Here is a 17,212-nt window from a genome sequence, read left to right on the forward strand (position 1 = left end):
TCCAGTCTACCCCAGCCCTGAACACCTTACCCCTGCCTACAGTATCCCTTCAGTCCACCACAGCCCTGAACACCTTCCCCCTGCCTACAGTCTCCCTCCAGTCCACCCCAGCCCTGAACACCTTACCCCTGCCTACAGTCTCCCTCCAGTCCACCCCAGCCCTGAACACCTTCCCCTGCCTACAGTCTCCCTCCAGCCCCGGACGCTTTCCCCTGCCTCCAGACGACTAATCCCAGACTCCTGACACCCTCAACTTGCTTCCAGTTTAACCTGACCCCAAGCCTCGGACTCCCTCACTTTCCTCTAGTCCACCCCAGGCTCCCTCATCAAGCCTCCACCCAGCCTTCAATTTCCCTCAAGTCCACCTCCAGCCTCGGGTACCGAACAGCCCACCCTGCCTCAACCCCACTCTGCTTCTAGTCCACTCTGCCTCCAGTCCACTCTGCCTGTAGACTACTCAACCCCCCGGACAACTTCCCTTTGCCTCCACTCAGCCTCTACTCTTCCTGCGAGTCCATCCCAGACACCCTCGCCCCACCCGACCTCCAGTCCACCCTAGACTCCCTCACCCTGTCCCAGCCCTCAGACTCAGACACCGCCATCCTGCAGCAGCCACATATCCGCCGCCCGATGGAGCTGCCTACCCTGCCCGATGTCATCAAGATAAATGAAGAAACTTACAACAACAACCCCGAGGGAACTACAGACTATTTAGAAAGTACTTTTGGTCCATTTTTGTTGATATTTCCATTCCAAGTACCTGTATTTGGTGTATTTTATTTCTTTATGCTGCATATAGATAGATAGGTATATAAATAGTTAGATGGTGTCGAAGGTAGGGTGGGGTGGTCTCTGTTCAGTGCTTAGAAGCAGCTTTTTCTTGCCATAGGTAGAAAGTCACGTGGCCATGCCCATACAATACCCGTGCCTACTTGCCAACACGTCTTGTTTTTCTCAGTAAAGTGAATGGATGCCAGACTCAATATTCACCATACATCAAGCATCCTTGAGGCAAATCATGCTTGTCCAACATCCAATATATAATAAATATATAAACAACTATTATATATATAGTACCAGTCAAAAGTTTGGACACATCTATTCATGACATTTGATTTTTTTTTAACTATTTTCTACATTGTAGAATAATAGTGAAGACATCAAAATGTTGAAATGACACATATAGAATCATGTAGTAACCAACAAAGTGTTATAAAAATGTATTTTATATTTGAGATTCTTCAAAGTAGCCACCCTTTGTCTAGATGACAGCTTTGCACACATTTGGCATTATTTTAACCAGCTTCATGAGGTAGTCACCAGGAATGCATTTCAATTTACAGGTGTGCCAATTAACAGGTGTGCCTAATTTGTGGAATTTCTTTCCTTCTTAATGCGTTTGTGTTGTGACAAGGCAGGGGTGGCAAAAGACCAAATCCATATTATGTCAATAACAGATCAAATAAGCAAAGAGAAATGACAGTCCACCATTACTTTAAGACATGAAGGTCAGTCAATCCGGAAAATGTCAAGAACTTTGAAAGTTTCTTCAAGTGCAGTCGCAAAAACCATCAAGCACTATGATGAAACTTGCTCTAACGAGGACCGCCACAGGAAAGGAAGACCCAGAGTTACCTCTGCTGCAGAGTTCATTAAAGTTACCAGCCTCAGAAATTACAGCCCAAATAAATGCTTCACAGAGTTCAAGTTAATGATACATCTCAACATCTACTGTTCAGAGTAGACTGTGTGAATCAGGCCTTCATGGTTGAATTGCTTTAGAGAAACCTCTAATAAAGGACACCATTAAAGAGAGAAAAAACGTGATTGGGCCAAGAAACATGAGCAATGAACATTAGACTTGTGGAAATATGTCCTTTGTCCTGATGAATCCAAATTTGAGATTTTTGGTTCCAACTGCCATGTCTTTGTGAGACATGGCAGTAGGTGAATGGATGATCTCCATGTGTGTGGTTCCCACCGTAAAGCATGGAGGAGGAGGTGTGGGGGTGCTTTGCTGGTGACACTGTCAGTGATTTATTTACAATTAAAGGCACACATAACCAGCATGGCTGCCACAGCATTCTGCAGCGATACTCCATCCCATCTGGTTTGAGTAGGTGAACGGATGATTTCCATGTGTGTGTGGTTCCCACCGTAAAGCATGGAGGAGGAGGTGTGATGGTGTGGGGGTGCTTTGCTGGTGACACTGTCTGTGATTTATTTACAATTGAGGTGAACGGATGAGGTGAACGGATGATCTCCATGTGTGTGGTTCCCACTGTAAAGCATGGAGGAGGAGGTGTGATAGTGTGGGGGTGCTTTCTGGTGACACTGTCTGTGATTTATTTACAATTGAAGGCACACTTAACCAGCATGGCTACCACAGCATTCTGCAGCAATACTCCATCCCATCTGGTCTGTGCTTAGTGGGACTATCATTTGTTTTTCAACAGGACAATGACCCAAAACACACCTCCATGCTGTGTAAGGGCAATTTGACCAAGAAGGATGAGATGGTTTGGGATGAGTTGGACCGCAGAGTGAAGGAAAGGCAGCCAACAAGTGCTCAGCATATGTGGGAACTCCTTCAAGACTGTTGGAAAAGCATTCCAGATTAATCTGGTTGAGAGAATGCCAAGAGGGTGCAAAGCTGTCATTAAGGCAAAGGGTGGCTACTTTGAAGAATCTCAAATCTAAAATATATTCTGAATTGCTTTTAACACTGTTTTGGTTACTACGTGATTCCATGTGTGTTATTTCATAGTTTTGATGGCTTTACTAATATTCTAACATGTAGAAAATCGTTTTTTTTAATAAAAACTTAAATGAGTAGGTGTGTACACATTTTTGACTGGTACTGTATATATATATATATATATATATATATATATATATATATATATATATACATGCCAGCTCTTTGTCAGCAACAACATCTCTTCAAAAAACGATTTTAAAAAAGTGATAAAGGACTTAAGTTTAACTTATACCTGTACAATTGCATTACTGCAAGCACTAGATAATGGTATGATGAGCATGTATCAATTCTAGTTACGGAAGGAGGCTATTTTCTATTTCAAATAAAAGGATTTGAGTAAGTTATTTACTGAATCATTGGATAAAGATATGAACACTTCATGTTTTTGTAGATATTGGTTGACTAGTATGTTATGCTTGTTGAAGTTGACTTCAGACAACTGTGCTGATATTGTTAAGAAGTGCATCTTTCAGGCCTGCATAGAGTACTAAAGGCCCTGTGGCAGACTAGCTTCCTGTCCAGGGGGTGTACTTGTACATCAAGCTGCCTCACACTACAGAAACAGGAGTTAGGCTCCTGCCCACGTGGGCCATTCTGGCTCAAACAAGGCTTATTTTACTTACAGAGTATTAAATGTACCCTAACTATGTTACTTAACTATCACCTTGTCAGAGAGCCCGTGGATTTCGATGACAAAGAGTCAGATTACAATCAAGATATTTTTTAGAGTTGAATCATTCCAAGTTGCAGCAGCACATATTAGGCTGCTGCAACACAACACATTAGGCTACATTAGCACAACACATTAGGCTACATCTCCATTACTTCACTTCTCTGTCACTCACATCTATCCCGTGAACCCTCCTCACACGCAGGTGAGTCTGGGAAGGGTAGTTTCATATTAAGAGTCCCAACATAAAATCTCAATGGCAATGCCATAATACAATTCTCAGATACACATGACATATTTCTGATTATAAAATATATTTTACTTTCAGAGTACTAAATAATGCTACTCTCAAGAGTTCTCTCTGGGAGTTTTTCTTCTAGAAGGCTGTTTTGCCAGTCCTGGTTAAGTTTAAGAGGATGCTGCAGTGATTCTCATCTCACAAATCTCAGTTCAAAAGAAACTTTGATGTAGCTGAAAGCTCACAGAAGCTGTGATCACGATCCATTCACGAACGCTAGCTACAGTAGGCATTGGATGGCTGTAAGATCCTTTAGTCCATAGTGTTTGATGAACAACCCAGGGCTCTTAGAGCAGGCTGAGAATGCACTCAAGAGGGCTTGCAGTTGTCTGAACAATATTGTGAATGAAACTATGACTATTATTTAAATATTCAATTTAGGAAGCAGCTGTGGAACTCTGGACCCTGTGTCCTTACAGTTCACTTCTAGATGCTAGGTTTGTTTTGTGTAAAACATTTAGGGTGGGGAAATAAAAGGGGTAAAATGCATTAAAAAATACATTTCATATAAACAAACTTTAAAAAAGGAAACTCAACAAATATTGTTGCATCTGTTTGATAAAGTGTTACGGTGTATTTTTTCTGTTGCCATTGTGGTATTTAGCCCTCCTTCCTCTCCTAGTATTCCTGCTGTTTGTTTGCTTCTATGTACTTTCTGCATCCCCCTATCTCCTATCCTCTACCCCAACCTACAGCAACTGTTAATGTCATTAAAATTAGATGTACACAGTTTTTTCTCCTGTTGATAAGGTACTAATAAAAAACATGCTCTTAACAATTAATGACAATAAAAAAACTACAAAGAACACTCTCGTTTTGAGTACTTCCAAACTTTGCTGAACTTATAGTTACCACCAATGTTATAGTAAACTGAAACATACAAAAACTAATCATGAAAAACAATGAGTCATGTCTTTGGTCACGTTTGCGTGGGTCAAACAAAATGACCCTAATGACTGGTTGACAAAGTCTCCCACAATGTAGGCGATGGCTGCAGGACGACGTTGGCGAAGAGCAGCTGCAGAAACCTCCAGTTGACCTCAGACAAAACTTCATGAGTTTTGATCACGCTTTTTTTGTAAAGTTCATTCAGTCTTGTTACGGTTTTCTTGTGTCAAAAGAGAGGAGGACCAAAATGCAGCGTGGTTATCTTGATACGTCTTTAATAAAGATAATACCGAACAATACAAAAACATAACACGAAAAACCAAAACAGCCCTATCTTATGCAAACAAACACAGAGACAGGAACAATCACCTACGAAACACTCAAAGAATATGGCTGCCTAAATATGGTTCCCAATCAGAGACAACGATAAACACCTTCCTCTGATTGAGAACCACTCCAGGCAACCATAGACTTACCTAGACAACTCTACTATACCACAATCCCATAACCTACAAAAACCCCAAAACAAAACACACCACATAAATAACCCATGTCACACCCTGGCCTGACCAAAATAATAAAGAAAACACAAAATACTAAGACCAGGGCGTGACAGTCTACCTGTTTTTTATCTCCAGAATGCAACAAACTTCAAAAGGGTCCACCGACTTGACAAAAAGGATCCGCTCGAACGCGTCCATTGAAATGAGCAGATGCAAGACTGCTATCACACATTCACACATAATATCTGCGCTTCATGCTGCTACAACATGGTAGCTACGGGACCAAAACTGTGGAGAAGTTTAGTCTCGCACTTCAACGCTTCTGGTTGTTGTGGAAATTGACCCACTACTACTGTTAACTTGTGCATCTACGTCAGTGGTTCTCAATCCTCTCCTCTGGGACCCCCAGATGTTTCACAATTGTGTTATAACCCTGAACAAACCAACCTGATTCACCCAGTCAAGCTCTTGATGATTAGGTGACATTTTGAATCAGGTATGCTACCTGTGGAATAGTTGAAATACATGGAACGGCTGGGGGTCTCTGGGGAGAGGTTTGAGAACCCCTGATCTACATTATCTCGACGACTGTATCTTTAAACCGAACCTATGACCTGACCCATCACCTTATGCATTACTGCCCCACAGTGGCAAGAAATGACATCCCAAAAAACACAAAACACTATACAAAACATAAACGGCTCCTAGCCTTAGGCTTCTTTCTGTCCCTTCTTTCTGAAACTAAATAATATAAAAATGAAATAGAAAATGTTTTTGTAAAACTTTAACTAAACAAAATCTAGTAAAGTGGATCTAAAACTGAATTTCAAATAAAAATCTTAAAACTAATAGAAATAAATAGGAATATTTAAAAAAGATATATTTATATAATAACCTTGGTTACCCCCCTCTAAAGTGCAGGACCCATACTTAAAAAAAGAGAGTGACACATGTTTTTTAAAATCTTTTAATCATTATTTGAGATGCAACAAGAAAACAAATGTTTCGGCTGCTAGGCCACCATCAGTGTTGTTCTGTTTTAACCTCCACCCTGTAGCTACACTCAAGATGCATCCCAAAGGGCAGCCTATTGGGTACTGGTCAAAAGTAGTGTACTATATATGGAATAGGGTACCGTTTGGGACATAACCTCACTGTCTGCACTCTCCCGCAGAGCAAAGAATAAGAGCTGCGACACCAGAGGGTTTTTGAAAAGTTTATTATGTGAAATAGCAGAGGAGATAAATAAATGAAGACTGAGGGGATAGATAGGGAGAGTGAGTTTTGATGGCGAGTCTTGAGCAAAGCCAGTCACCTCTACTGGCCCAATCCAGGCAGTAAGTAAGTGATGGAAGGTTTAGCTTAACTACTGCAACGTTTCAGTGAGTCATCCCTACCTCTTTTCCCTCACCGACCCACGGTGGAGAGGCATACCAGGGGACAAGACAACAAGAGCATCTGACGGTTGGCTGGAGAGAAAAAAGGACAGCTTCCAATGGAGGAAAATAGAGAGCAGAGTCGGAGGTCGGAGGTCGGAGTCAGACCAAAAGAAAAAGAATGAAACTAACAACAAAAATGACATCTCATAGTCCATTTCCCCCCTGTCTCTTTATCAGATGGTGGTGAAGAACCGTGGGGCAGTGGATGTCCTGACACCGTTGGGTCTGCAGATAACACGTTAGCTTCCTCGTTAGCCACTGCAGCTGGAGGATCCTTAAATAGACATGATGTGCTTGACAAAGGCTGCAGGGTTGAGGAGGAGGGAGGAGTGAGGGGAGGCAAAGGAGGAGGGGGGGGGTAGAGGGGTGAGGAGGGAGGGTTAGGAGGTGGTCACGGGGGAAATAAAAAAGATTGAAACAGAGTGAGTAAGCGCATATATATAGATATATATATATATATAGATATATATAAATATATATCCAACAAGTAAAATATATATATATATATATATATATTATTTTTTTACTTGTTGGACATTAAAGACTGTAAAAACACCAGCAAATCAGCTTCAAGTGATTTTAATTTAGGAAATCTCTTCCAAAGTATTCCCACACATAATATAGAATCAATGTGATCGTATACAAATGTATGCAAAGTTTGAAATGATAATGTTTTAGTCATCTTCTTCCAGTCAATTTGCAGTCTACAAATGATTTGTCATTATGTTCAGGCCCCCTGACCTTCCATGAAAGAACAAATCATCCCACGGCTGAATCCAGTTGATGATCACTGCTTTACACTATACTTGCTTGTTTTGTCACATAAACTGAAATCAAAACTAGACGTTGAACTGACGTCTGTGCCCAGTGGGAAGTCACCGACTTATAATGCATATTGTTGAAGAGAAGTATCAAATCACGCTGCCAGATTCTAATGAGGTTTATGGTAATTGTTTGACATTGGTTTGGCACTACGAAAATGTCTCCCTATATGTAATAGGGTGCCATTTGGGATGTGACCTAATACTTGGAAGACTTGAAAGCTTACCCTCGAAGTTAATACTGCCGTTCTCGTCCTCCTGTCCTTGCATGAGGCCATCAATCTCAGCCTCGCTCATCTTCTCTCCTAGAGGGAGGGAGAGGTGAGAGAGGTCAGGTCACCAGCTGGTCTGGTGTCATATAATATACGCAGACAGGAACGCATGCACTCATATACACACACACTTCATGTTACAACTAAACCAAGGCAGCCACTCACCCAGTGTTCCAAGAACAATACGCAGCTCAGCTCCCATCACGGTGCCGTTGCCCTCCTTGTCAAAGACGCGCAGACCCTCAACGTAGTCATCGAAGGTTCCCTTGTTTGGGTCGTTGACAATGTGCTGGAGCATGGGAAGGAAGGCCTCGAACTCCAATCTCTTGGCGGCCATGTCTGTGTGCAGCCAGAGTGAGAGGAAATGCACTATAAGTATACAGTACGCTCCGGGGTGAAGTTTCGCCTAGGTACAGACCTTGGATCAGCTTTTTCTCCCCCTATCCTAACCTTAAACATTAGTGGGGAATATGACAAACTGACTCCAGATCAGTGTGTGGGCAATTTCACCCTGGTGTGTGTGTGTGTGTGTGTGTGTGTGTGTGTGTGTGTGTGTGTGTGTGTGTGTGTGTGTGTGTGTGTGTGTGTGTGTGTGTGTGTGTGTGTGTGTGTGTGTGTGTGTGTGTGTGTGCGTCAAAATATAAGTACAAACATAGGTGGGGCGGCAGGTAGCCTAGTGATAAATAATGGTAAAAAAATATTTTAAAAGATACTGTACATACATAGTGAAATAACATAAAGGTATATCACGTTTCACACTGGCTGGTATTGTAACCCTACTTCAAAGACCTTCTGCAGCTACTCAGGCTTACAGCACCGATCTGTCAGCTATTCAGGCTTAACACCACCAATGGAGGGATCTGTCCATCATGACAGGTGCTGAATTGTTACAATGTGCTATAAAATGGATCTGACAAATGCCTAGTCCATTGACTATGATAGACATCGCATCGTTATATCTGTCCCATTATGGCGTCTGAGAGAGCACGAGCAGCAACGGTAGTCAGCTTTCTCCTTCTACTACTTCTATGAGTTGGCAAACAAACTGAAACGGTGCATACTACCTCCAAAGTATGTTGTTTGAACAGGTATAAAGCCAAGGTTGGCAATTTACTGCCACCTGCAGTTGTAGAATGTTTGCTCACGAGTATAATTCATTGGCTGATCCCTCCTGATAACCTCGGTTGAATTATATGATCCTTTCCTAACCCATAGGAAGTCCTACTCAGTTGACTACTTCAAAATGGTGGAAGTCCTCAATGGCGCAGCCCATACCAAAACCGTATTTTGTCTTCTATCTATCTCTATGGTGTGGTTACTTACTGAAGGACATGTTCTCTTCCCTAGTGTGCTATATAAGGACAAACGTGTGTGTCCTTGTATCCGTTTGTTTATGTGTGTGTGTGCATGCCTGCACTTGTGAGTCCTTGTATCTGTTTACGTATTGTATATGTGTGTGTCTTACCTTCATCGGAGGGGTTGCCCAGGACTTTGCGCACCTCCTTGTTGGTGGGGTTCTGTCCCAGGGCGCGCATGATATCAGCGACCTGGTTGTAAGCCACCTTCGAGTCACCCACCCTGTCAAAGAGACCGAAAGCCTCCTTGTAGTCTGTGGTGTGGTGAGGTGGAGATGGAGATGGAGAGAGAGAGAGAGAGAGAGAGAGAGAGTAAGAGAGAGAGAGAGAGAGAGAGAGAGAGAGAGAGGGTTTTATTATCCTCAGAGTACCTGGGCTAGAGGCCAACAGAAGCTATTATAACAAACCAAGAGATCTATGAAACAAACATGCAGACCATTTGGTCTTTGGTGTTTTTGCAGGGATTATTGTAAATATCTCAAATCAATGATGAGAGTTTCGTCCTTTTTATTATTGTATCTTGATGTAGAATTGCCTCCTGTTTATATTTGATTTAACCTGTAATTATCCAGGAAGTCCCATTGAGGTCAGAATACCTCTTTTACAAGGGATACCTGGCCAAATATATCATTTCAATCAAGCAGAGCAGGTAATATTTGAGAATGGATCTAGGTAAATGGAGAGAAATATCTTTGTAGGGCTGCTTTCTGTGTCAGCACATGCGCACTTGCGCAGCAGCAAGCTGTTGCACTTATCTACTAGGTGGGGTGCGCACTTCACTCTTCATCCTCACTAACAGTGGTGGAAAAAATATTATATTGTCATACTTGAGTAAAAGTAAGGCTTTAATAGAAAATGACTCAAGTAAAAGTGAAAGTAACCCAATAAAATACTACTTGAGTAAAAGTCTAAAAGTATTTAGTTTTAAATATACTTAAGCATCAAAAGTAAATGTAATTGCTAAAATGTCATTAGGTATCGAAAGTATAAATCATTTCAGAGGCAGTAGGGATGACAAGGGATATTATTTTGATACGTGTGTGAATTGGACCGTTTTCCTGTCAAAATGTACTTTTGGTTGTCAGGGAATATGTATGGAGTAAAAAGTACATTCTTTTCTTTAGGAATGTAGTGAAGTATAATGTAAAAGTTGCCAAAAATATAAATAGTAAAAGTAAAGTACAGATACCCCCCAAAAACTACTTAAGTAGTACTTTAAAGTATTATTACTTTAAGTATTTTACACCACTGCTCACTAACAATTGCACACGTGCAATGGGGAGAGACAACACCAGCACCGGGAGAAGATAACAAGAGTTACCTACCTAGCCTAAACATTTATATGGGCTTATGATGGAAATTTACATTTATATGGGCTTGTGATGGAACTCGATTGAAAGTGATCCGTTGAAAGATTAATAGTTATATTGTGATTTCCTGCTCCGCGCGAGCCCCAGCTGTCTCTTTCTCTCTATTTCTTGCGGGCCGCATAGGACGGGACCAACTTGGAATCGATACTGAAGAGAGAATATGAGCCCCGCTCCTTTATAAGGCAATGCTGTGAATGGACTGAGTAAACCAAGAGAATGCTGACAGTAGCGTAACCAACAACCAGCCAGGGCGATGACTGCGCTATCGCTTGCTGACGATGGACGTGACCAAAGTTGAACTTTATGCAAATATTCCACAACATCGTGTTACTATTGACCAATCGAAGCTCACTATAGTTTCCAGCCCCTACTGGATTGGCTGTTGATATCTAGCACTACCTCGCGCGCTTGCTTGCTTGCTTGCACCAACATGAGGGCGAAGCAACTATGGATTTCGGAATTTAGGTGTTAAAAAGGATCTCAGTTGGCATCCTTTGGTAATGAGCTCAGCTTTATCAAAGGGTGACAATATGAGACAGGATGCATTTAAGTCTTTGAAATTTAGAATGTCAATGAGAATGGAATAAAACAATTGGAAATCCTACATGTGTTATTAGGCCTATGGATTTTTTTTAAAACTGTTCCATATTGCTTGACAACTTTAAAACATTTTACTGCTGTGAGCTAAATCAAGGTGGGCATAACACATGGTTATTGGCTTTAAAAAAGAGCATGCCTGTACCATGTCAGATATAGAGTTGAAATGTATTCAATTTTGAGTTTGCATCCCAATATGACACTTTATATACAGTACCAATCAAGAGTTTGGACACACCTACTCATTCAAGGGTTTTTCTTTATTTGGACTATTTTCTACATTGTAGAATAATAGTGAAGACATCAAAACTATGCAATAACACATATGGAATAATGTAGTAAGCTAAAAAGTGACAAATCAAAATATATTTTATATTTGAGATTGTTCAAAGTAGCCACCCTTTGCCTTGATGCCAGCTTTGCACACTCTGGAATGAGTTGGTGTGTCCAAACTTTTGACTGGTACTGTACATCACAGAATACTTTAATATCACAAAACCAATTAACATAGAAACACAGGATATTCAGAGTTTAAAATAATAATAATGTTAATTAATTGTGAAATTATTACAAATATTTATAACGTTCCACCCATGAGGCCACTAGGGGGCGATTTGGTCAGTTGACTGCAACTAGCCTTATGTTATAACAGGTTATAACTCATTGTGACAGTTTATAACGGGTCAAGTGGTGCCCTAATCTGTGGTGCCGTAATCTGTGGTCCAAACAGATATCAGATACCATGAATTTAATTGACTAGTTTTGTTGTTTGTTTATATAATATATCAGGCTTTTTTTGACCAGTGTTAATTTAGCCATAATGTTTTTACATTCATATAGAGGGGTGAACTGTGTCCTGAGAACCTTAGAGGCTTGACCATTGAAATTTTGGAAAATGTATTGAGATTGGCTGCAGGTGCATGTCATTTGAGAACATTCACCTCTATAGGAAATATTAAGTTGTAAATACCCTCCCGAGGTTGTTTAATGTTACAAGTTCTTTGGGTTATTCAGATCAAAAGTAAGCCTAGTCAAAATGTTACTATTGCATTTTGTTTGGTATTTGTTATATTTTTAAACACTACTTAGTCCAGGTGTAGGAAAAGTAACATTGAGATAGAAATCAGTGGCAGCTAATCCATGTTGGATAAATACTATGTAAAAAGACCTAAAGTGGATTTATTATAGTGGGTTTTATTAGCCGTCAGAGGTACAGCCCTGGGTTCAAATACTATTTGAAATCTTTGCTCTAGCCTGCCTGGAGTGCAAGGTGAGCGAGGTTTGCGGTTCTGGGATTATTCTATTGGTCCATTCTGCCAGGCGCGCTCAGAAAAAGTATTTGAAATGATTTCAAATAGTATTTTAACCCAGGTCTGCGAAGGTGCAGTGTTAGTGATCTCTTTTACAGCAGTGATAGTGATAACATTTTACAGCAGTGACAGCGATATCAGATTATTTTTTATTTTTTTACAGTAATAGTAATATGGCCGATTTTCAAGACACATAATTAGCTTATAGTATTGGCCTAAGAAACACTTTCAATAGATCATTTCACATGCCTTTTAAACTGCCCCTTAGTAATATGGTTTAGTGAACATACCCTCATGCTGGTCGGGAGTGAACTCCACCTATAGAGGAAAGCAGAGAAAAACAATCAGAACATTGAAAGAAAGTGGGGGCCCACTTTGGAACATTTACAGCCAGTGTAGTAATACCATCTCGGCACAATTACACTGTCTGCTATATCAGATCTGAGACTTTCTATGGACTTAAACCCTCCTATTATACTGTCTAGGGAAATTGATGAGTAGCCTTGACTACAGCCTTTCTATATCTCCCCAGAACAGTTTCTCTCCTAAACCTGATTCTGGAACGAGAGTCTTGGTATCGCAAGAATACCAGTGTAGTAGGCTAACTCCACTTCCTGACTTACAGGGGGCTTGGGTCATCTCCTTACTATTTCACAGTCCATCTCACACACCAATGAAACAGAGTGCCATAAGAAGGGGATGGGGTTTTGGGGTACCCGTCTGCAATAGTCTCCCAGTTTTACTTTAGGTCTCATACTGTCTAAAATGTGAGGCCATCTGCTATTGGGCTGTTGGAGTAGGCCTAGGCTATACACACTAGGCTCACTACCTTGAGATCAAACACATAACATTTTCAAGTGATTATGTACCAGTAGATTTTCCTTTGACTCCTTACAATGTAGAAAAACATTTGACAATAATTTTGCAAATGACTAACTGCAAAAGGGATATATAGCCTAATATGCATCTCTTAATCTTGTATTGCTGCTAAAACAATACTGATTGTATTGTAGGTTATTTTGACAATTGGATTTTGCTTGAAAATAACACAGTCAATTGGATTATAAATTGGACTAATCCAACAAAAACACCACATATCCCACTCTGCAAAGACATAAATCGATTCCACATGTGTTCAAAGTCATTTCGTTGAAATTATGTGGAAACAACGTTCATTCAACAAGCGTGGCCCAGTGGAAAGCAAGTTAAAAAAATGTTAAAGAGTTATGCTCCCATCAGCTAAGAAATATTACCCCTACAAATCCTCGAAACAAATTTAGCTCCACAGCTATACTCTTATGATGGTACTCGGTCTTTGAGGTCCATCTTTAGATACTTGAACATGTCCACATTTGGTGACAAGTTCCATTGCCATTTCACCTTGTTACAAACTCGTACAGCCTATCAGGGGAGCCGTGGGGCATAGGGCGTGGCTTAGATGAGCGAGAGCACCGCGTCTCCGGAGCTGTCCAAGGTTCTGTCTCAACATTTCTAATCCTGCTTCAGAATTAGGTCCGTCTCAGAGAGCACTCTAAACATTTGCCATAGAATACATTATGGAAAACATGACAAAATAATCCCAACATAATTATTTGTCAAAATACAAGAGTATGCTTACTTTGTTCAAGTTAATTAAACTATTTCAAAACTGTGGTAACTCCATAGGTTGAAATAGGTAGCCTAATAAGTAATATTTGCCTACAATATCCTAACAGCACTCAAATATATTGGTTATCAATTTGTATATTTCAATTTAGTAGGGATTTACATTATATATAATAGACTACATATAATATGTAGTATGTATATAATATATATATATAATATATATATATATATATAATATATAATATAATATATAATATATATATAATATGTAGTCTAGGCCCACATGATTGTAGCATCAAGCATGTAGTGATAATGGCCCTTCACTGGCAACCATACCATACTGAAGCTTCAGAAAAACACACTCCCAACGAACGACCAGGCCAAACACCGGCTACATCACACATATGCAACGGAGAGACTATAAAGAAGCATAGTAACAAATAAATCCTAGTAAATGTAAATATTTAAATGACACTGGGACTCATGAAAGAATAGCATAATCAACATTTTTATTTTGCAGACAGACAAAGTACCCTATAGGATAGCGGGAGGATGCAGGTCATAGGCTAGGGGAGGCAGGGTAAGGCAGAAAGAACATAGTTACCTTGACTTTGGACAAGTCAAGTGCAGGGGGAGCAGCTACCACATCAGGCTCGGGTGCGGGAGCAGGTGCGGCTGCCTTTGCAGGCTCGGCTTTCTTGGCGGGTGCCGCCTTAGCGTCCTTCTTGGGTGCCATTTTAGCAGAGAGTAAGTTAGTTAGCTACTTCACCGATAATTCAGACAGTTCCCGCGTAAGCTTGGAGAAGACTCGGAGCATGAAGGGAGCATCTGGGCGTATATATATGAGTATATTTTACAAAGTACCCTCGTCAAAGCAGCTCAAGGAACGGGATTGGACAGCACCAGGAGAGACGTGGGGGGCTGTTCTATACATGGAATAGGGACACCCCATGTAAGTCGCGGCCGAGGATGAGCGTCAGAAGATGTTTATTTAAAACGATGCTAGCTGTGGAAAAAAATAAAAACATGGGAAGCGGTGAGTGAGGTCCTCCGGGGTTACCCGGTAGCCGAAAGGGCCGCTGCCCGGTAACGATAGCCTAATTTTTACAGCCACTGTTTTATATCGGCTGAGCCAAGGAATGATGACACACAACATCGCGCATTTTCTTTCTCGTGTCTCTCGTTATGAGGAAATGTATCTATGGGGGCTATCAGTGACAATAAGGTGGTTCAGTTTTCAATGTTAATAAAAATGTAGCTTTCTATTCTTCCAGTCAGGTGTGGGTTATATGCATGCAGTGAGAGGCACATTTGTTTATCTCTGACCGTTTTCTCATTCGTGCATTTTCCCTATAGTCAAGGCTACTTGATGAACAGAATATAAATAGAATAGAATAGAAAGCATTACAATAAGTGGGAATGGAATATAACTTTTTGACCAGCCAAGGATGGATTTCTTTCATGGGCTTCACCAAACCTTCATTTTTAAAACTACATATGATAGAGAATAGAGTCAAATAGGCCCAAGTAGAGAATGACAAATCAGGGATATGACTACTTCTAATGTGGTCTATATCTGATGTCACTACCCCTGTTATGTTATCACTTCTAGTATAGCCTAGGCTATTTTCATGTCTTGAGACGAAATGTAAAACCGGAATGTAAATGCCTACCCCCCCTCTCTCTATCACACACACAAACACGCACACACAGTCAGAGACATACAATCCCACATTCTGTGACACATCTTATATCTCTCTATGATTAATGACAGTGAAATCAGCTCCTCACTCAGTCATGCTTCATGTGTTGTCAAAATGATTATGTGTAGGCAATCACTCTACTTGGTAGAAATCAATCAGAAGACCTCAGTTTTAAAAAAGGAACCGTTTCTATTTGTAGCTGACCTAATGACAGGGGCATGTCACTTCCTGCAGTTGACCTGAGGGGATGATGGGGGAAATGGGGGAGTGGGTCACACAAGTAGGTCTAGGCTACCAGTATGTGCAAATGTCTATTTCAACTAGATTTTTATGATATTATGTTTGTATGGACTTCACAAACTGTGTCCTTTATCTTTATTGTAGACTATTAGTTTATCTTTGAAGATAAAAAAAACACACTAACACACATAGTAGAATAAAAAATATATATAAAAAATGTAATGGTGTCCAGATAGAGTAATGCATGTTTTAGACACTTGCTACAATGGAAGAGAGTTTCATCGGTACATTTTGATAGCCTGTGAATGGGGTAATGATCCACCTCAATGATCTGTCTTCTGGGGATGAACGTTAAGAGGGTGGAAGGGGGTAGGCTAGTAATCTGGGAACCCAGAACCAAGACTAGGGTTATGACCCAAATGACACCTCTTTATAGTGCACTACTTTTGGACCAGGGCCATAGTCACCCATGACTAGACCAGGGGAGGCAGGGGAGGATTGGCCAGCTCCTTTTGAATGATCCCATATGGGGTCGCAAGGCAAGGGTGGGGGTCAGAATGACCACTGAGCTTTGGGTGTCCTCCATGTCTGGGAGATGTGCGAGGTATTAGGGGTAGGAGCCTCAGCTGCCGATGCCAGTAACTAGGCAGGACCAACAGAGCGAATTCTAGCTCCTTCCTCTTGTCTATATCAGTCCGAAAAGGCCGGCTGGGGCATTAACCCCACCCTCACCCATTACAAGGGCCTCGTAAATACGATACTGAAGACATACCTCCACCCTTCACCCTCCGCCCCCTGCTCACCCGCTTTCCCTGACCCCATGGCTGCATGGAGGCAGAGCCAGAGAAAGGCTCACTCCCTCAGCTGTCATCAGTCCTCTCCCCTGGCATCCTACAGCACCTTACTCCAACAGGATCCCCACCTCCACCATTCCCCCAAACCTTACCCCCTCTCTCCCTGGCCTGCACCTGTCCCTAGGGTCAGGGGTGGGGGGGCGCACCTAACACCTGGTGGCCCAAGATTGCTTCTGCCCGGTATTCCACCGGAATTGTCCACTAAAGTGGAATGGGTTTAAAAATAAACAGTTGCAAGCCATCACCAAACTGAAGTGAGGAACACCTGCTATGTTATTATGGGCAGGGGAGAAATTACAAATCAGTGCATTCCTAAAATGGAGGCTTGTAAACTAGAGCCTCCCAGACTATTAATGTGTTATGTTAAAAATGTCTTTACTTTTATTCAATGCACTGAGAGTGGTTTTGTATGATTGTTGCTCAGCCAGAATTGTCTTGATATTTTTTAAAGCACTGAAAATAATACAGCATTCGCATACCATATGTTAGGAAGTTATTTACTGTTACTTTATTATTTTAATAC

The 17,212-nt window shown here is 41.1% G+C and overlaps 1 protein-coding gene across 1 annotated transcript; it reads right to left on the reverse strand.

Annotated features, from left to right (window-relative positions):
- Positions 1 to 6,323: 6,323 nt before the first annotated feature.
- Positions 6,324 to 14,713, reverse strand: myl1 (myosin, light chain 1, alkali; skeletal, fast). Its single transcript, XM_052493558.1, has 6 exons — positions 14,497 to 14,713; positions 12,575 to 12,602; positions 9,118 to 9,261; positions 7,818 to 7,991; positions 7,608 to 7,685; positions 6,324 to 6,863 (listed from the first exon to the last, which is right to left on the reverse strand). The coding sequence occupies exons 1-6, from the start codon at positions 14,626 to 14,628 to the stop codon at positions 6,835 to 6,837; spliced, it is 585 nt and encodes a 194-aa protein (XP_052349518.1). The 5' UTR covers positions 14,629 to 14,713; the 3' UTR covers positions 6,324 to 6,834.
- Between the last annotated feature and the right edge of the window lie 2,499 nt (positions 14,714 to 17,212).

The sequence above is a fragment of the Oncorhynchus keta genome, chromosome 34 (assembly GCF_023373465.1).
Source record: "Oncorhynchus keta strain PuntledgeMale-10-30-2019 chromosome 34, Oket_V2, whole genome shotgun sequence".
In the NCBI taxonomy this organism is placed as follows: domain Eukaryota; kingdom Metazoa; phylum Chordata; class Actinopteri; order Salmoniformes; family Salmonidae; genus Oncorhynchus; species Oncorhynchus keta.

What these genes read in the sequence shown, in the direction of transcription:
- myl1 (XM_052493558.1), bottom strand. Translation starts at nt 14,628, where the DNA reads ATGGCACCCAAGAAGGACGCTAAGGCGGCACCCGCCAAGAAAGCCGAG. An exon ending in CACTCCCGACCAGCATGAGG is followed by an intron (nt 9,262 to 12,574) that starts GTATGTTCACTA and finishes ACCACACCACAG; the next exon opens with ACTACAAGGAGGCTTTCGGT. An exon ending in GGGCAACCCCTCCGATGAAG is followed by an intron (nt 7,992 to 9,117) that starts GTAAGACACACA and finishes GGCTGCACACAG; the next exon opens with ACATGGCCGCCAAGAGATTG.